The sequence below is a fragment of the Mytilus californianus genome, unplaced genomic scaffold (genome assembly GCF_021869535.1).
Source record: "Mytilus californianus isolate M0D057914Y unplaced genomic scaffold, xbMytCali1.0.p SCAF_4, whole genome shotgun sequence".
Classification (NCBI taxonomy): Eukaryota; Metazoa; Mollusca; class Bivalvia; order Mytilida; family Mytilidae; genus Mytilus; species Mytilus californianus.
The window spans coordinates 120,417,572-120,439,327 of NW_026262690.1; the positions used below are offsets into that span (position 1 = coordinate 120,417,572).

Consider the following 21,756-nt stretch of genomic DNA (forward strand, 5'->3'; position numbering starts at 1 on the left):
ATTTAATTAGGCATTATTATAAGGAAAGCCACACGTAAAAATGTTTCGTATTTGTATTTCGATCTTTTCTGTCTGAAAAAAAGTATCCAAGAAAAACATTTATCGATTCGATGATAATCTATGCAATTAGGCGATCTGATAAGGCAAATACAGGTAAAGGATAGACTGGAGTCAATAAATAAATGCGTAATTTGGTGTAGTATTGATTTTCATCTCAGCGGCGATCTTTAACTTTACAAAAGTTATCGAACAGTTCATAATTGAATATGAAAGTTAACACGCTGCGGGATCAAGTATTAAGGGACAGTGGCCAATTAAGGCGCTGCGGGATCAATGAAAATATTTTGAAGGCACTGCGGGACCGCAGCGTCATATCGGCCTGGGGAGAACACTGAGATGTATTTGTACTGGCTATGAAACAGAGAAAAGCGCAGCTAGCCAAGTGTTACTTCATTTTTAATAAGCTTGTACAAATAATTTTTACTATTTTGTAACAATGTGTGAGGGTGTTGATGGGTGTTTACAGATTAGAGAATAATGGTAAAAAATTATAAAGAATATAGAAAAATGGACCAAAAAAATAACGAATAAAGAATAATGAGGTGCTAAAATACAAATAATAGAGAATAATGGGCAAAAAGTATAAAGAATAGAGAAAAATGGCCTAAAAAATTAAAGAATATAGAAATGAACGACCCCCATTCAGACCCTCATGTATCTATATTGAATGAATAAATATTTGTATTGTAGAAGCAAACATAATGCTATAGCAAAATAACATAATATCTGTAATGACAATAATAACAGTAAATAGAGAACAACACAATAAAGTCATAGCAAGCACAGTCATACAACTGTTATGCAATTATAATTTGATCTTAGTTTAGCCTCTATGTCGCATCTCGAAATATACACTATTTTTTTTTTAATTCTTTTAGCTAGCACGCAAAAGAAATATAAGATTTCTATTATTTGGCCATATATTTTATTTATACAGTTTAGATAAAGATTGAATACTAAGTGCAAGCTCATACAGTGACACAACACAATAACCGAATAAAAGGGAAAAACAACAAGTTTAGTTTATCAGTATCAATTTGTTGGAAAAACTTTTAATTCCATCTATAAATATTTTTTTTTCTTTATCTAGGTTTAGAAGTAGTAAATAAAATATATACACCAGGAGACAGTTGGGATAAATTATTTGAGCCATCTGGATTTTTCCAGAAGTACAAGTAAGTTAGAGTAAATCGAGAATATCATATGGCTTTTAGAGTATTACACCCATATCAACCAGAGAGACCAATAAAATTTCAAGAGCTCTGCTCGAGGGATATTATAGGTGATAGTTGGAATGCTTTGTGATATTTAAGAAGTAATATCATATATCCTTTATAATATGCATTTATCAGACTAAATGACTTCTTTACACTAAAATCTGTTCGATGTGTACTGCTTGATACTTAAGTCTGAGAGAACATGATTTATTTATTAGTTGTAATTGGCTTTAAACTAGCTTCAGGTATTTGTGAGCACTCTTATAGGTGCTTTGTTTCTATTGTTTTTATGTTATATGATTTTTTTGTGCTTCATATTGATCTATTGATTTAAACCATTTGCGACTGTATCTTATGTTGTCCTTATACAACTATCCCATGTTAGTGGAGGGTTAAGTGCTCACGAACATGTTTAACCCCACCTCATTCTTATGTGCCATTTCCAAGTCAGGAGCCTGTAATTCAGTGGTTGTCGTTGGTTCATGTCTGTCATATTTATTTTTGTAAATTGTATTTCCAGTATTATAGATTAGGCTGTTAGTTTTCTCTTTTGAATTGTTTCACATATTTCATGTTGGCCTTTTGTAGCTGACTATAGGGTATGGGTTTTTCTCATTGTTGAAGGCCATACAGTTACCTATAATTGCTTACTCCACGTCATTTGAAATGTTGTCTTATTGGCAATCATACCACATCTTCTTATTTTTATATTAAAACAAATGTTTTTCTGTGTTAACTTACATGATGTAGTACAGATTTTAGGGTTAAAAATCCCTTGTGCAATGGTGACTGATATTGATATAATCACTGATGACTGATACAGCATGATTTCTATTATGTTTTCTACATACGAAATCTACTGATACCTACTACATAGTATATCATAAAAGTTGATGATATATAACAACAACCACTGATGAGTTCCTTATTTAGAACAGTCCCACAAACATGCTTCTTTTAAAAATCAAATTAGTTTTTTTTCTAGTCAGACAATAATCCTTGATTAAATACTATATCACAATAACATTGTACTTGTACAGTCAAACTTGTGTCATGTATTAATACACCATATTTCTTTTCAATGGTTATGTTTAGTTCGAGGTAAAGCTTTCATAAGTTCAAAAAAGTCAAGTCTTTTAACATATATTTAATGAAAAATAAATACAAGCACAAAACAGCTCTACTATACGCTTGATTCCAATCGTCATCTTTCCGTCAAAGTGTTTGGTTTTAGGTGACGTTATTTGACGTCATTTGTGTGTTTGTTGGGCATAAAATCTACGTCAGTACGTTGAGCTAAGTGATGAATATTCTAATGGGGATAACTTCCTTATGACTGCTTCTATAACTGTTTTCAAATGAGAAAATTGATATATTTCTTTAGGCAGGGTTGGATTATGTAAATAAGAATAAAGACGGGTGTATGAAAAATGTCAAGCAGTCACAATTACTTTATCAGTTCAAAGATTCAGGGATTCAGTTAGCCCATAAAATGTATAAATGGCATGATAAATTAGAGTATAGTTAGAGTATTTCTGGTAATGGAAATGATATGGATCAAATATATTGTTATATTTGATTTTGATTGCCTCTCTTGGTTTCTACATACTTTTTTCCTATTATCTGTTATGTTGTTTAGTTTATTTTCAATGTTCAGCTTGGCATTATTTTATTGTATTTTTTTACAGGCATTATATTGTGGTAATAGCTAGAGCAGATGAAGAAAAGAATTATTTAGAATGGTAATTTAACTTCTTTCTTTAAATTCCATTTAAAGACAACCAAGATTCAAATATTTTGTTAAAAATTGGTGGTGGTTGGTTGCATATTTGAGAGTGACTGTTTCACAGAAGAGGGTCTTGAAAACATGTAAATGGTGACTATGGCAAATATTTGAGTAGTACAAAACAGGATTCATATCTTATCACAGTCACATTAAAATGGTCTGATCCTGATGTGTTTGATTTACTGTATCAGATTCACTAGCCTGTCAACACTGAGGTTGTGAGTTAGAATCCCATCTTAAGTAACATAGATAGCCAGTTTTCCTGCCAAAGGTCGCTGGTTCTCTCTGTGCACTCCGACTTCCTCCACCAATAAAAAACTCTACACCACTATATAGCCAATACTTCGAAAGAGGCGTTAAACACCAACATGCAATCAATCAATCCTGATGTACATGTAATATTTGCAACTGGACGATAAAACTCCAATCCGTCGTCATCATATAAAATTGTTGCTTTTTTACACGTACTGATTACTGTAAATTCTGAAATTATTGCGAGACAAGATATTGCGATATGAGGGAAAAGCTGAGTACAGAAATATGTTTCAGATATCAGAATGTGAGTTCGAATTATAGCGAGACTCTCCCAGACGCATTATTCTCATCAATAAAAACCTTGCAATATTTTCTGAATTTACAGTAGTATGATTGAAGAATAAAAGTGGAACAAATTGTGTCTACAGAAAAATAACGAGTCTTTCAACTCATGTTTTCCTGTTTTTAGACTTTTCATCAGTGGATTTTAGTAGATTTTATATATACCTTTTTAATAACATACTCTCTTAAATTTAGGCATGGTTATATAGAATCAAAGATAAGACTTCTTGTTGGAAACTTGGAGAGAAATATGTTTATAAAACTAGCCCATGTAACACCGGAATCTCTGGGACCATTAACAGAAAGGTAAGTAATTGGTTAGAAAAAATAGATATAAAAAGATTGAACATCTATGTTTGAAGACCCAAGGCCTTAGGCTGTTTTCTGCTCTTTGGTCTGGTTATTGCCTCTTTGACACATTCCCTGTTTCTATTCTCAATTCTGTTGTATAATATTAATGGGAAAAGAAATATTTTCTATGAGGATGACAATGGAGAGTGTCTTTTAATAAAATGAATTTTGAAATATTCAAGGGCTGTTTCATTAAAACATATGTGGTGCTGAGGGAAGGCACTTTGAAAATGGGGTAACTCCTATAGAATAAATTTTAGAATCTTAATTTCATTGATCAAAAAGTATTTGTGACCCACCGGTAGTTGAGATATCCATGTACTTTCCCCGGGTCCAGTATGCTTATTACCACAAAACACAGATCCAAGTTTGAATTTTGGTGGCGTCACTTTTACCATTCTACAGTTATGCCTTTTACAAATGGAAAAATAGCTGAATTTTTTGTTTCCGTTCTCTAACTTTAGTTTGCCTCAACCAAATGTTATGAATCTTATACACAATGCTTATTACCACAAAACACAGATCAAGTTTGAATTTTGGTGGTGTCACTTTTTCTGTTCTAGAGTTATGCCCCTTTACATATGGAAAAATTGCTGAATTTTTCATTTCCGTTCTCTAACTTTAGTCAACCAAATGTTATGAAACTTTAAAGTTGTAATAAAAATAAATTGTTACAAGACAAGTCTGGGGATTATAAGGCCTCCCAACCAAATAAAACTTGCATAAAACAAATGGGGAATGTCCATGGCACACAGATGATGCCCCTCTTGCATATAACGTTATAACGGGACATAACTCAAGAACTGTAAAAGTTTGCATATAACGTTATAACGGGACATAACTCAAGAACTGTAAAAGTTTGCATATAACGTTATAACGGGACATAACTCAAGAACTGTAAAAGTGACTCTACCTAATTTGTACTTGATCTTGAGTTTTGTGGTAATAAGCATTGTGTAAAAGTTTCATAACATTTGGTTGAGGCAAACTTAAGTTAGAGAATGGAAACGAAAATTTCAAAAATGTTTCCTTTTGTAAAGGGGCATAACTCTAGAACAGTAAAACTGACACCACCAAAATTCAAACTAGATCTGTGTTTTGTGGTAATAAGCACTGTGCATATTAATAGATTACACCAATAAAAGGTTGAAGTGTAATTGGAAATAGATGTGATAATTTGCTGTTAAGAGTCCAGTTGCAAGTGATTATTTTATTGGTATAACTGTAAAAAATAATAGAACTTTAATTTGGGACTTATAAGAACAAGATAAGGAAAATACATTGATTCATAAATCTAAAGTAATTATAAGCATTTTGGTCATTTTTTGATATTTCAATATTTCTTTTGAATAAGTTCTCAATATGTTGATGGTTAGTTATTGGTTCTAAAATGTTTGCTATATTTTCAGTGAGAATCCATATATATGTAAATGGTTTATTGGACTTACGTTCGCTAAAGTAGAAAATCAAAATGTAGATTTGACCTACGACATACAGTCATTCACAAATGCAGGTAAGATAAATATCACCTTATTCAGGATGGTTTTGGATGGTGTTAATATCTTTCACTATAGGTGCATCTTTCCAAAGTTAAATCCTCTATACCATGTGACATGTGTGCTCACATATTGGAGAGTAACAGATTTTCATGAAAACATTCAATAACCTTGACCTAAATGTATTGCATGAAATATTGTGGTAAGATAGGTTCATGTTCTTGTTTTACAGATACAAATGTTTGAATAAAATTCTAATATTTTTCGTAAATTTCTGCCAGAATTTTCATAAGAAATGTATGACTAGAACAATAAATGAAAGAGTAAAATAATTCAAGAAGTAGTCAGATTCAGAAATTTTTGCCAGATTTTTTTTCGGATTGCGTATAAATAATCTGAATTCAATATAAAGGATGCTAGGTAATATCTTTAATGGATAGTTTAAAAAATCCAGGGAAATTGAAATCGAAAATGTGAGACAAAAACATATTTAATACTGTAATTTTCATAGTTACCTGTGTAACTCTAAAATAAAAGTAGGGCAAAAGCAATGAATAAAAGGAGATGAAGTTTGGTTTTCATCAATGAGACATGAAACCCACTGTCAGACACAAAAAGAGACATTTAGAGGTCAATTTTCAATATTAGTTTGTTTCTTCTCTCACACAGCAATTTACATGATTAAAATACATGTTGTTACATTTGCTTTTGCTAATGAAAGAGATGGATAAAGATTTACTATCATATGATATAATCCCTCCTGGTGATGTGCGTAAGACCCTGATCTTAATTGACTAGGATTGCCAGTTTCCTCCATTAATAACAACTGGCTACCATGACACAGCCAAGTGTCTTCAACGTGGCATTAAACACCAACAATCAATCAATCTTACTGTTTATAATTTTTAGTATACAGACAAGCACTACACATTAGAATTTTAAAAGAAGATATGAAAGTGGATATTCAGCATGTCAAACGGTAAGTCACATAAACACAGATCAGCATACAATAGGTGCCTTGGTGGCCAAGTGGTCTTAGTTGTTCATCTAAAGTGGATATTCAGCATGTCAAACGGTAAGCTATAGAGAATGTTAAATGGCTTTTTCAGTATATTCAGTCAGAGCTCAGACATAAATAAGTCTAAATCTGCTTTTGACTCATAGAGGTCTAAATTTGAAGATTCAAAGATTTGTCTCCCTTTAATTTAAGACAATTTATGACTTCAATAAGTCGATTAGTGTTAAGAAAGAAATATTTGACCTAAATTAAAAAGTTGCAAATATTGACTCCTACAAGTCGATAAGTTAACAAAATTGGTCAACTTCAAGACCCATGCATATTTATATAAAGGTCATGCATCTATATGAAATTATGACAATATTGAAAGACAATGCTTTGTCTTCTAAAGTAAAATAGGTATGCATGAGAGCCTAAAAAAACGGAAATAATGTTTATTTACTTTACAATGCAACCATCTATAGCCACACTAAATGAGGAAAATAATCTTATGTTAGGTAGAAATGTTCAATTAGATATTTAAATATAGCTAGCTCATGTCCTTGTGAACTTTCAGACAGGGTTATGATGTCATAGGTGGTGCACTTTGGCCAGCAAATAAAATAGTCTTTTCATAAACATAAATACACTTAAACAAGTCTGTCATTTTCTGACTTAAATAAGTCTGAAAATGAAAACACATTTTTATGATAAATGCATTTTTTGACTTCTGTAAGTCGAAAACATTAAACGACATGTTTATGTCTGAGCTCTGACTGATATTAGGAGATTATATTGCTGAGGGTTGATACAATGTGTGATAAATGAAAAATCCATATCATAAACACTTTATTATGAACAAAATACAGATGTTTTTCTGTTGAAGTTTGGTAAAGCCTGTGCAATTGTGATTGATAATGATTGCTATTGATTGCATTGCACGTAAAATTGACTTGTATTTACCACTAATAAAGATTGCTACAGAGACCAGAATACCGCATCCATATTTGCTTGCAAATAGAATGTTGAAGGAGCTATTGAAAGATCTCATTCAAATTTCAAAATAGCTCAGTTGAAATTAATGTAAAACATATATATTCTGTCTGGTCTGACTGTTCAACATGAGTGCTTTTGATTTTAAGAGGTAATTTTTTTTAAACAGAAAATGAAATTAATCTGATAGATTTGATCAAAAAATGTGCATTGTAAGGTATGCTGGACTTTGTGCCAAGAAATGAAAGAAGATTTCAAGAGATTCAAGTAGAAAGGTATTTTGTAACAGTAGCGGTCAAGTTGCTCAGGTTTAACCTTTGATAGATATTATCAACACAATGAAAGAGTGGAACAAATAAACCTTCTTTCCTATTGTGACTGGCCTGCGACTCATTTCACAAAAAATCTTACAAGAAAAATTAGTCGTAAGTCGTAAAGATTTAACAATTACAATCAATTTTTGTGAGAAGATCCCCTGAACGACAAATTTTAGATTGCACAATAGAACTAGCTTTATTTCTCTTGAAGGAAACAGTTAGAAATGTTTGTTCCACAATCAATATTACAGAGATGCAAAGGAGCAGAGGTTAAAAGAAAATCTGTAAGTTTATAGAAACATTATACAAACATTTTTATTGCACAAAAAAGTGAAAACCTGTTAGAATCTCCTCTCCTACTGTGAGAACTATGTGTGTCTGGTTTATTTTCTTAATTGCTCATGAATGAAGGTTCATCTTCAAGTGTGAAAACATTGAAATTTGAGCTTCACAGAAATAGCATAAATACTGGAAACTTTATGCTATAATGTGTATTTTAAAATTTAACTTTAAAGAATTAAGTTTTATGTCTGTAACTTCTAGGTGTTTTAAAAAATAATCTATTAAGTATTTTATGCTTTGATGACGTTTATCATGAAATATTATGATCAAATTGAGTTTATATGGCCATTAACTATGGTTAAGACAGCAAAGTTACATAAATTCACAATTTTCTTAGTTTTACATTAGTAACCATCTGTTCAACAAATTTCTTGTAAAGACAGTTCATTGCAAATTGTTAGAGACATCATTGAAAAGTTGTTAGCTGTTAAAATCTAATTTTTACATATTAAACAGCTTGATTCGTGTAATTTTAGTCTAAATTTTGCAGGATCAATTTTAATTTCAATAGCTACCAGTTTCTTGAAAAACTCTGTTAACTGAAATGAATACTGTGGATTCATTATTCCTGGGATACCAATTTTGTGGATTTCCTAGGTAAACGTGAACCACAAATTTAAATGTTCAACAAAGTATACATTTTTTTTATAGACTTCTATGCAGAGTCCGCAGAACCAAGAAATCAAATATCCACAAAAATAAAAATTTCCCTCAAACCATGAAAATTGGTATCTGCAAAAAATAAACAAACCCACAATAGACCAAAAGTTTGTTAACTGACGAAAGACATTAATTGTAACACAAGTATTTGTCAATCTTTTTATAGGAAGGAAAATCCAGTGCAGGCACTGGTAGTAAGATCTCACAAGCATTAACTCACAGTAAATCAGATACAGATTTAATACGCACAAGTAGCCATGTCATAATAGACACATCAGACGGAGAATCAAGCCATGATGCTCCAAGTTGTGAAACGGATACTAAAAAAAAAGTAAACGGAGAGGTACAGTATATTTATTGTATCATGTTACTATTTTTACTTAGCAGACACAAAGTCATTATGTACAATCAAAATGAAATTATGGTTATAAAATGAGGAGATAAAAGTATTGTGTCAGAAGAGATCAATTTAAAAAAACATACAAGTATTAAATTATTAAAGAATACATAACCAAGACCACCAAGGAAACTGACTTACAAACAAATACAATCAATAACAAACAAAACATATTAAATTGAGAATGGAAATGGGGAATATGTCAACGAGACAACAACCAGACCAAAGAGCAGAAAACAGCTGAAGGCCACCAATGGGCCTTCAACACAGCGATAAAAACCTGTACCGGAGGCGGGCATCAGCTGGCCCCTAAATAAAAATGTGTACTAGTTCAGTGAAAATGGACGTCATACTAAACTACAAAACATATAAATGAACTAAAATTATAAAATACAAGACTAACAAAGGCCAGAGGCTCATGACTTGGGACAGGCGCAAAAATGTGGCGGGGTTAAACATTTTATTACTTGTATTACTTGTATCTTATTACTTGTATCTAAAATTTCTGTAGTGAAATGACAAGAAGCAGAAAAGTTGATAGAAAATCAGCTCATTTACTCTGATCAACTTCAAGTATCTAGAGAACTGAATTATCTATCCACGTTTTGGACTGTGGTGGGTATTTGTGTCATTCTCTGTACCTTTGTTAATTGGTTTTAGAGAATAAAGTATCTGTCTATTGGCAATCATACCACATCACCTTATGATGATGATAGATGGCTGCATAATGTCCAGCGGTATCTCCTTATTTTGTCTAGTTTCCTTTTGATATTTCCATAGTTACCACATCCATTATCACCCACATCATCAGACAGTGCAATGCAAAGTCCATGTAGAAAGAGAGAGGGGTCTCCTTCAGGGGCAGAGAGTCCAGTTAAAAGGTCCAAATCAGAAGAAGAATCACAGGTATTGTGCAGATATGTTATTCTTATCAGTAATATTTAGGACATTACAATCAAAGTGGCATTCATCTCTGATATAAATTCAAATGTATGGGATTCAATTTTTCGGAAGCTGAACATACTGAATGACAGTGTTTCACTGTCTGTTTTTAAGTGTTTAAGAAAAACAGTCTATACACAGTTTGGAATAAAAAATTCAGTTAAATTGTTTTACTTAAAAAGTTGTTTTTTTTTTGGTTCTGAAAGTGGGACATATGTTGTTTTGTGTATTTTAGATAATTTTTAATAACATTTCATAATAAATTTACTTTCTGTTTTGAAATAAGCCAATTTAAGCTTCTATTCTCCAAATGATGTTAACTTTTAACCCATCAGTCCATGACTTACTTTAGTTACCCCACAGAAGATAATAAAATTTTCCAGTTCAACACTGTGATCATGAATCTTTTCAGAACATGCTGGGTTCACCGATGGTTGTAGATCCACAGTCACAAAGTCCAAGTCGGAAAAGAGAAGGATCACCAGTAAGGCCAGACAGTCCTGTTAAACGGACCAAATCTGTAAAGGATGTCCAAAGTTGTCAGGTTAGGCCAGGAGAATTCTATTTTTAGTTTGTCATCAAGTTACTCATTTACAAAATAAATAGTTTGAAAGGGGAGAGAAGCAGAATTCGGGTTCATGTAGCTATATACTGTAAACCAACTTATTTCCATAGATACTTCTTTTTATTTTTGGCACTTTGTAGCTAATTTCTCAAAGATTTCTTTTTGGCAATTTTCTAAGTTTGTCAGTGTATACATATGAGAGAAGATCTAAGTTTGACATATTCACGAAGAATTTGAATAACTTTATTTTCTATATGCAAAAGTTGAGAAATAAATGTCTCGCAAAAAAAATTAGCTGGTTAACAGTATGTAAATTTGTAAATTCAAAAATCATCACCAAGATTTTTTAAATTAGGAAAATGCGACAGTATCAAGCTCGCAATAAAAAAAACTCTCATTTATAATGTCAGAAGTGATTTCTGTTAACGAAATTTTTGCAATCACATTAATTAGATCTCAAATTTTTACCAGTATTAAATCAGTAATGAAAATAATAAATGTACACTTTTATTTCTGAATTTACAGTAGCCAATTTCTTGAAAATACTTTTTTCCAAGATTCTTTATATTAAAGAATGCTGTCCAGTTTCCATATAGTTGATTTAATTGAAGTAAATGCCTAGCATGAAACTTTTCCTCATACATTTTTGAAAATGTCATTTAGATAATGAGTAACAAAGGTGAAAGGCTAAAAATAGATAGAATTTGGCCTTTTTCCTGTTCGGAGGTTCAGACTACAGAATGTGTTGTCTTATATGTTGTTTTTTTATTTATTAATTTCGTTATTTTGCCTTTAGGCCAGGTGAGCTTTTCTCATCACTTGGAGTCTGTCATCTGTCATCGTCGTTGTTAAATTTTACAAAAATCTTCTCCTTTGAAACTACTGGGCCAAATTTAAACAAGCTTGACCACAATCATTATTTGGGTATCTAGTTCAAAGAATGTGTCTGATAACCCCGCCAGCCAACAATAATGGCTGACATGGCTAAAAATAGAACATAGGGGTAAAATCCAAGTTTTGCCTATTATTTTGAAAACTGCTATAAATAGATGAAATCTGACGGGGGCAAATATGTTCACAATGTTGAGCTCTACCTATTGTTCATTTACATCAAAACTCAAACAACTTCTCATAGAAGTAATTGCCCTTAAAAGATGAATTTTACCATTTTCAAAAATGTTTGCCTAATGTTTGCCTATTATCTCGAAAATTATAATAGTATTTTTCTGATAGATGGACTTAGTTTTTTTTTTACAGTTAACATTTACAGACAAATTGGGATTACATTTTTTTGACATGATAAGTTTGTTAATCTTCATGGATTGTTATGAAACTTGGATAGAAGCTAATCTTCAAGACCAAGAAATAGCATCTAAAGAGAAAGTTTGAATTTTTTTTTAAATTCTGAATTTACTGATAAATGGACTCACTTTTTAAGTCAACAGTACACTTTTACACTGACAGCAGCAATGGTAGGCTAGACACAGGGTTCCGTGGAACCCCTTATGAATCTTTACTAAAAAGTGGTTATTGTTCAAGATGCAGGTGAGCAACACAAACTCTTTAGAGCCTCTAGTTTGAGTTTAGTTGGAATTTTTTGTTGATAATATCTGAATATGGCTAAATAGAATTAATTATTTGGTTCTGAGATATATATATATAAAAAAATAGTTTAATTTTTGAATTCCTCTTAAAATTGCATGAAATATTTGCCACTGGATGTTATGCATACAACAATTAATCAATCAAACATTTGTAAAGTTCTCTCTTTCTTGGAGTTATGAATGAATGTTTGTCTAGAGGGGAGTCAAGATAAGTGTGTTAAATTGGAAATCTTATTTTTATCTGAAGAGACAAAAAAAAGAGAAAAACTTAAATTGTGCAAAATAACCTGATTTGTCTGTTTTGTTGAGATTTTCACTACATTTAATGTTATCAAATAAATATATTTATGGAAAAAATGCTACTAATTCTATTTTCAGCCTCCGATTGAAATAGGATCACCAATGCATATAGACGCAGAATCAGGCGATAGTGTGAAAAATGTTGAGGTATGTTTAAATATCTAAATGTCAAGAAATTGTTGTAAAAAGATTTTACATCTTATTTCAAATCATTTGTGTTCATCTAAGAGCATGTTTATGTCTTGGGAGTTTTAAAAAAGCATAATTTTAAGAATTGTATATGTTATGATAAAAGTGGGAGATGCAGTTTTCAAGGAATTTTCATAAGCAGTTCCTCATTAACTAGTGTGATTATTTATGCATCATGTAGGGAAAGTATTTTCCTTTGCAAATAAAGGAACATTTCTTTCAATGGTCTGTATGTGGCCTGTTGCAAGGCAAAATTAGTACCTTTATTGACATACCCTAATTTTCTTAAGGCAGTGCTGATTTCCTGCATCCTTGATGACCCTCTTTATAGTAATGTCTTCCCATTGGATATATTATTTATTTGTTCTCAACCTGATTAATCATGAAATATTTGCTACTGGATGTTAAGCAAACAACAACCAATCATTCTAGTGTGATTCTAAAATTGATCTTCTAGTATCTAAGTAACAGAAAAATTATAAGCAACTGTTCTGAATTCATTTATTTTTTGGGATACCAATTTTTAGCTCACCTGGCCCGAAGGGCCAAGTGAGCTTTTCTCATCACTTGGCGTCTGTCGTCTGTCGTCCGTCGTCGGCGTTAACTTTTTACATTTTGAACTTCTTCTAGAGAACCACTGAATGGAATGAAACCAAACATGGCATGAATGTTCCTTATGAGGTGCTGACCAAGTGTTGTTACTTTGTAGCGGATCCATCATCCAAGATGGCCGCCAGCGGGGGACTTAGTTTAACATAGGACCCTATGGGAAATACATACAAATGTCTTCTTTTAGAGAACCACTGAATGGAATGAAACCAAACATGGCATGAATGTTTCTTATGAGGTGCTGACTGAGTGTTGTTACTTTGAAGCCGATCCATAATCCAAGATGGCCGCCAGTGGGGGGACTTAGTTTAACATAGGACCCTATGGGAAATACATACAAATGTCTTCTTTTAGAGAACCACTGAATGGAATGAAACCAAACATGGTATGAATGTTCCTTATGAGGTGCTGACTGAGTGTTGTTACTTTGAAGCCGATCCATAATCCAAGATGGCCGCCAGCAGGGAACTTAGTTTAACATGGGACCCTATGGGAAATACATACAAATAAATGTCTTCTTTTAGAGAACCACTGAATGGAATAAAACCAAACATGGCATGAATTTTCATTATGAGGTGCTGACCAAGTGTTGTTACTATGAAGCTGATCCATAATCCAAGATGGCCGCCAGCAGGGGACTCAGTTTAACATTGGACCCTATGGGAAATACATACAAATGTCTTCTTTTAGAGAACCACTGAATGGAATGAAACCAAACATGGCATGAATGTTTCTTATGAGGTGCTGACTGAGTGTTGTTACTTTGAAGCCGATCCATATTCCAAGATGGCCACCTGCAGGGGACTTAGTTTAACATGGGACCCTATGAGAAATACATACAAATGTCTTCTTTTAGAGAACCACTAAGTGGAATGAAACCAAACATGGCATGAATGTTCCTTATGAGGTGCTGACCGAGTGTTGTTACTTTGAAGCCGATCCATAATCCAAGATGGCCGCCAGCGGGGGACTTAGTTTAACAGGGACCCTATGGGAAATACATACAAACGTCTTCTTTTAGAGAACCACTGAATGGAATGAAACCAAACATGGCATGAATGTTTCTTATGAGGTGCTGACTGAGTGTTGTTACTTTGAAGCCGATCCATAATCCAAGATGGCCACCTGCAGGGGACTTAGTTTAACATGGGACCCTATGAGAAATACATACAAATGTCTTCTTTTAGAGAACCACTAAGTGGAATGAAACCAAACATGGCATGAATGTTCCTTATGAGGTGCTGACCGAGTGTTGTTACTTTGAAGCGGATCCATAATCCAAGATGGCCACCAGCGGGGGACTTAGTTTAACATGGGACCCTATGGAAAATACATACAAACGTCTTCTTTTAGAGAACCACTGAATGGAATGAAACCAAACATGGCAAGAATGTTCCTTATGAGGTGCTGACCAAGTGTTGTTTCTTTGAAGCTGATCCATCATCCAAGATGGCAGCCAGCGGGGGACTTAGTTTAACATAGGACCCTATGGGAAATACATACAAATGTCTTCTTTTAGAGAACCACTGAATGCAATGAAACCAAACATGGCATGAATGTTCCTTATGAGGTGCTGACCAAGTGTTGTTACTATGAAGCCGATCCATAATCTAAGATGGCCGCCAGCGGAGGACTTAGTTTAACATAGGACCCTATGAGAAATACATACAAATGTTTTCTTTTAGAGAACCATTGAAAGGAATAAAACCAAACATGGCATGCATGTTCCTTTTGAGGTGCTGACCAAGTGTTGTTACTTTGAAGCTGATCCTTCATCCATGATGGCTGCCAGATGGGGACAATGTTTAACAAAGGACCCTATGGACAATACATACAAATGTCTTCTTTTAGAGAACCACATACTGAATGGATTGAAACCAAACATGGCATGAATGTTCCTTATGAGGTGCTGACTAAGTTTTGTTACTTTGAAGCTGATCCTTCATCCATGATGGCCGCCAATGGGGGGGACTTCCTTTAACATAAGACCCTATGGGAAATACATACAAATGCTTCTTCTAGGGGTGCACTGAATGGAATGAAACCAAAACATGGCATAAATGTTTCTTATGAGGTGTTGATTAAGTGTTGCTACTTTGTTGCCGATTTACTGTTCAAGATGGCCACCAGGATTTTTTATTAAATTACAGGACCAATATTAAACCAAATTTGGCCTCACTCATTATTAGGGTATCTGTTATGATTTTAATCTATTTTTACATGATTTCCAAAACCAAAGTAGAATCAGGTGAGCGACACAGGCTCTTGAGAGCCTCTAGTTTGTGGTTTGAGGAAAAAATGTATTTTCATTGGTATTTGATTTCGTCGTTTTTTTACCAAAGTCTGCATACATAACTATACATACTTACCTCTAGTTGATTTGTACTTTGGTGTTGACAATTATGTGGTTAACCTGTACCAATTAAATCCACGAAAAATTGGTATCCCACGAATAATGAATCCACAGATAATGAAGCACTATAGAAAACTGTACAAACTTTTTGTCACAGGGTAAAAATTCTCCAATGCAGACAGAGGACAAAAATCGTAACACAAAACCTATAATACCAAGAAGATTTGTAGTGAGTGACATTGTTCTTCCCCTGCTGCATGTATTTTATATATTGTTGATGATATAACACCACATGTTCATGTATTCATTTCACTGCTAATTTATTTGGGAAAGATGGTTATTTTAGCTCTGGATTTACATATTTAACTTCATTTAGATACCAGCTGATTGGGTCTCTCATCCAGAGATCGCCAATCAAAATCCTGGATTTGTGACACATTTTATCGTATCGGAAAGGCCAAAACTATTGAGATTATTTTAAGAACAGTTAATTCTGATATCAATGTCCATTCACTTTCATCAATAGACTCCAGACAAAAGTTAAAAAGCCATACAGGTTAATTTTACCTCAGAGTCAGCAGATGTAATTTTTAGGTAACTCTTATTGAAATCAATTTACATTTGATAAATTTGAAGCATTTTCAACGTTAAGTATAGTCAAAATTTTAATTATGGCAAAACAGCTATAGTTGATGATACCAATTTTCTTTTGACCAATCAAATCTGTTCATATGGCTTCAAGGGGAATCTGAAAAGGTGACCACAGTTGAATCCACTGATTGTCCACAAAATTATCTTACAGAACAGCTCTTAAATTCTCCAGTTTAAACAAAAATTGTTAATTATAAAGAAAATAACCTGCTGATTTGAGGGATCTCAGTTCTTCATTAGTCAAATTTAAATTATGACCTCAAATTTTCTGTTTTTCTCTGCCTTTCCAATTGCTATGTCTTAAAAAAATGGCAACCACGTCTGATGACGTCACATAAATATAACACATCTTTGTGCAAGTCATTTGCAAAGAAAGAGAAAATTTGTTTATATATTGTCTAAAAATCATTAGAGTAACAGATTTCACCACTGAATCTTGGGTAATGGGATATTTCTCAACTCTTGACTTTTAAATGTTAGGTATTTAAAACGCTCAGCAAGCCTTTGAAAATTTGAGCTGTCTCACAATATTGTATCATACTTGATGTAATGGTGGAATTTTATTTCATGCAGAGAAATTATTTTCATTATACTCTAGAAGAGGGTTGCTGAAGTGCTATTATTATACAACTTAATTATTCTTTAGCATAATAACTTTTTTGTTTGTTTTGCAGCATGTAAAACGACTACCAAGTGCTGAAGTACCAGATCTGATGAGTCCTAACGCAGCACCTGCTCAAACTGTTAATGTGCCTAGAAATAATATCAAACTGAGACTGAAATAAAACCTACCTCTAACAGAACAAAGGTCAATATGTAGGACACATTGTTAAAACCAGAGGTACTCACAAAATATGAGTGTTCCAGCAAAAAACAGACAGGGTCAGATATTTTTACGAATCAGGAAAATCTTAAACAGCAGGTGGCTATATGTGGAAAATCATCAAGCTTTCTATTCAACTCATTGTTAAACACCAAGTTTGTGACTTTCCAATTACTCTTGTGGCAAGGTTATTTCTCAAATTGATGAGTAGAACACAAGGAAATTTATGAAATCCATAAAAATGTGCAAATTGATTTGATTTTGAAATCTTGAAGTTCAATTGAATGTTTTTATGCGTCATTCAAGTTTAGTTTTGATATAAAAGAATTTGCGTTAGAAGCAATTTGATGTGTATGTAAATGTAAAATAGAACCAGAGTTGTGGTTTCTGTCCTGTCACAAGCTCAACATCTCTCGTTCTAAGAAAAAGAGATTCGTGAATTTAAAGTCTACTTATTTCTATTTTTTTATACTTAGTAGCAAAATAGATTTTTTTTATTATAACCAAGGAGCTGTTCAATTTTGTAGTCAACAACATTAAATTAAGGAAAATAATTAAATGTTTTGCAGAAATCTTCCATTATAAACACCAAATATACAGAGTTGAAAACAGAATTTCTATTTCTGACATTTGCTATCAAAATGTCATTATTGCTTTTAAGTAAACAAACTACATATGGTAGAACTTTTAACTTTAAACTTTATGTGGCTGCTTTGGTTTTGGGAAGGTAGAGTGGTTGTTGACATCTTCCTGTACATATCAGTTCATACTTTAGTTATTAAGGAAGGGGTTTGGGCAAAGAAATCGAAGAGGAACTCAAGCTACCAATATGTGCAAAGTTTACTAGTTGAGGTTGGTGGTTAATAGTTTATCCAAGGAGCTCCATTTGGCTCAAGCGAGACAGATTATCAGTTACTATTCAAAGGTCAATTGTAAAAGGTTTATCCTGGGCACATCAGTTTCCTCCCATATAAACATTTCTACAAAATACCATTAATGAAATACTTATAGAGCAATGTCACTATCTATTGTTTAAATGGAGTGGTACTATGATGTAAATGTCAAATAAAAATATAAAGTCCAACATATTTTTGAATTTATTTTAGTACACTTACAATTTCTAGAATTTAACATTATGAATTGAAACTTCATGGTGTTTTTTTTTCGACTGGATTTTGATGAGAAACTATCGTACTTTAACTTTATTAATTTGTGTAAACTTTGCAACATGCACAAATTTCATAGGAAAAAGGCAGTTCTTTGTGACAGTTTTGGTTATTTAGTAATGAAGTATAAAGGGCTGCGATAACCCACATAGTTTGTAATTTGTAATAGACAATCAATTACCACGGAGTTGATACTGTCCTTGAGAGTTACAACCCACTAGCGTGTCATTCTGTAATTGCATGATTCAAAGTACATTTTTGTCTGTAAATTTTCATTTTATAATAATAATAGGCTAAGATTGCAGCTACATTAGGCAAATTTGACCTGAAATGACCTGAGGATATTCTATTAAGACCAATTTGATTAAAATAAAGATCCTGTGTTCATGCTTTGCTAACGAGCATCTGACAATACTCATTTCTACTTTCTGTTCTAATGACCTTTCCGGATCCTCTGTTTTTTTATGCCCCTGCCAAAGCGGAGGGGGCATTAAGTTTTACCCTTGTCCGTACGTCCCAAAATTGGTTTCCGTTCTCTAACTTAAGTTTGCCTCAACCAAATGTTATTTGCTAAATTTTTCATTTCCGTTCTCTATCTTTATCTCAACCAAATGTTATGAAACTTATTCACAATGCTTATTACCACAATACACAGATCAAGTTTGAATTTTGGTGGCGTCACTTGTACTGTTCTAGAGTCATGCCCCTTTACAAATGGAAAAATTGCTTAATTTTTCATTTTTTTTCTAAAAATATCAATGATGTCATTGTTCAAGTAATTTTTAAAATTGGAGTTATCTTCCTTTGTCCATGATTATACTTTAATCAACTACAATCAATGCTTTATACAATGCGATGTTTAATTTTTCCTTCCACTGATAAAACACAGATCAAGTTGAATTTGGGTAGTGTCACTTTAACCATTATTGAGTTATGCCTTTTATAAATCAAAAAATTGCAAAAGTTTTAGTTTCTGTTTTGTAACTTAAGTTTGCCCCAACCAAACATGAAACCTATACACAATACTTATTACCACAAAACTAAGATCAAGTACAAATTTGGGTAGCATCACTTTTATTGTTCTTGAGTTATGTCCCTTTATAATGTTGTATGCAAGCAGGGGCATCATCTGTGTCCATGGGGACACATTCTCCATTTATTTCATAATGATACACCCTTTCAAAAATTGTAGGCAGGAATTTCATTGGCTGATCTAATAATTTGACCTTGGGTGGATTAACCGGTTTTATTTAGACCCTTCTGGTTTTAATGTTCTTCTTCCATTTAATTATTTTTGCTTTCCAAACATTTGTTCTGGAGATGCATGTTCTTGTTTAACTCTAAATGTATCTTGAAATCATATTTTAGGGATGATTATTAAAGTACATGTTTTTAAGTTCATTTTGATGTTTGATATACAAATTTTCAAGATGATGAAAAATATATTAAAACAGGCTGGAATTTTAACCTAAAATGTACACTGGATTCATTTATTTTCGTGGGTACCAATTTTTGTGGATTGAGGAAAACTTGCCTTTTTGTAGATATTTGATTTCTTGGTTTTGCCAAAGTCTGCATATAACATTATATCATCATTTGTTGAACATTCAAATTCTTGGTTCATCTGTACCTATGAAATCCATGAAGATTGGTATCCAATGAATAATAATGAGCCAACAGTATCTCATTTCAGTAAACCGACAGAATTAAAAAAAAAATCCTTTAACTTTATATCCTACATTTCTCATTTCAGACCATTAATCAATGTAAAAGACTGTATGCTCGTGTTTGTTATATTATATTGATTGAATGATTGATTGGTGTTTAATGCCACTTTCATGTTATATTATAAATGTATATTGAACCTCATTGAAAAGTGAATAAAATGTAGGGAGTGTAAAAAATCTGTCATGTTTACACAAAAAATCTTATGAGAATAGTCGGCGGTAAATGAACAATTCAGTGTTGTCTGTATGTTTACTATCAATTTTTCACGTAAGAATTTTTTGTGCTACAGCCTAATATAGTTTGATTAAAACTAGAACGGTTGATTAGTTTAAAATGTGTACACACATTAATACATACATGTATAAGTTGTAAAATAACATTATTGAAATATGTTGCTTTGGTCTTTCATTAACAGATTTGTAATACCCAGGAATAACACTGTTAAGATGTGGTACCAGAAGCAATTTGAACATTTCATGAGCTCTTTTGTTTGAAACACTTGTGTAATTTCTGAGTACTGTGTATGTAATGTTCCACATTAGATAAACTTATCAGCCTATATTAGGAATATTGTTTGAATTTTCAGCTGAATTTGAATTCAGGCTGGAGATTTTATTATTTTCATACATTTCAATAGTCAAACTGAACCTTTATAATGTAGAGAATTATACCTCCACACTGGAGAATCTTACATGTATTATTGAGATTTATACCTCCACACTGGAGAGTCTCTTATCTGTATTATGGAGATGTATACCAACTCACTAGAAAGTCTTGTGTATGTATGTTGTGCAGATGTATATATATTTCATTGTTATATTTTCTGTAAAGTTATTTATAGACTTTATATTATAGAGTTGTGTTTTCTTAACTTAGTGCTCTGATATGATTTCAATATTGAGGGTTATTCATGTTTAATGATATATATATAAAGGCAGCTCTCCACAAATTTACTGAAGGAAATCTTATCCACGGATTCAAATTTAAGATCAATATTTTAAGGCTAGATTACAGTTTCACTGAACCAACCTGTTTATTGTAATTATGTTTTAAGGACAAATTTGACCTTGGATGCTCTTTCAAATACTTTCCGTGGTTCTTTTTTACTCCTTTTTACTAAATGAAAAAATGAAAATAACTGCTGAAATGGCTACATGTTTTATTTACAAACCAAAAAAGTTGCTTTGTATTGTACATAGATAGTTCAAACACAATTGAAAAAGAAAGTATTATCTTTGATAATAAAAATTATCCACTCAAACATTCTACAAATTAATTTTAAATGTTATAGTTTTGACAATATAGTATTCATCATTGTCCAATTTGTTTCAAAATTTTTTTTTTTTTGTAGAGATTGTTTAGATGCTATAAAAAATGTCTGCTTTTATTATGTAATAGGTTAGTGAAAATGATAGCAGACTTTACAGTGTCTAAATAGTAAATCTATATATATAGTCATTATGGATAATAATTTTCTTATTAGATTTAGATACTATAATAAGAAAAAGATTGTTTTTAGCTATAAAGTGTACATTGGTTTGATTTTCAGTTATGTTCAGTTGTTCAGCTGCTAAGGATTATAAGTGGTAGACTTGTGTCAAATTAATAACTGT

General features: G+C 32.3%; 1 protein-coding gene across 6 annotated transcripts in view; it reads left to right on the plus strand.

Annotated features, from left to right (window-relative positions):
* Positions 1-20,988, plus strand: part of LOC127699189 (poly(A) polymerase type 3-like) — a 56,221-nt gene extending 35,233 nt beyond the window's left edge. For 5 of the 6 annotated variants that reach the window (XM_052202942.1, XM_052202945.1, XM_052202946.1 and 2 more), the window contains 11 exons: positions 1,151-1,235; positions 2,966-3,019; positions 3,856-3,966; positions 5,421-5,524; positions 6,417-6,486; positions 8,026-8,098; positions 8,983-9,159; positions 9,994-10,119; positions 10,568-10,699; positions 12,703-12,771; positions 17,101-20,988. In XM_052202942.1, coding sequence (XP_052058902.1) covers positions 1,151-1,235; positions 2,966-3,019; positions 3,856-3,966; positions 5,421-5,524; positions 6,417-6,486; positions 8,026-8,098; positions 8,983-9,159; positions 9,994-10,119; positions 10,568-10,699; positions 12,703-12,771; positions 17,101-17,211 — 1,112 coding nt within the window. In that variant the 3' untranslated portion in view covers positions 17,212-20,988. The remainder of the gene's footprint in view (positions 1-1,150; positions 1,236-2,965; positions 3,020-3,855; positions 3,967-5,420; positions 5,525-6,416; positions 6,487-8,025; positions 8,099-8,982; positions 9,160-9,993; positions 10,120-10,567; positions 10,700-12,702; positions 12,772-17,100) is intronic. The other variant, XM_052202944.1, reaches the window with a different exon arrangement.
* Positions 20,989-21,756: the final 768 nt, after the last annotated feature.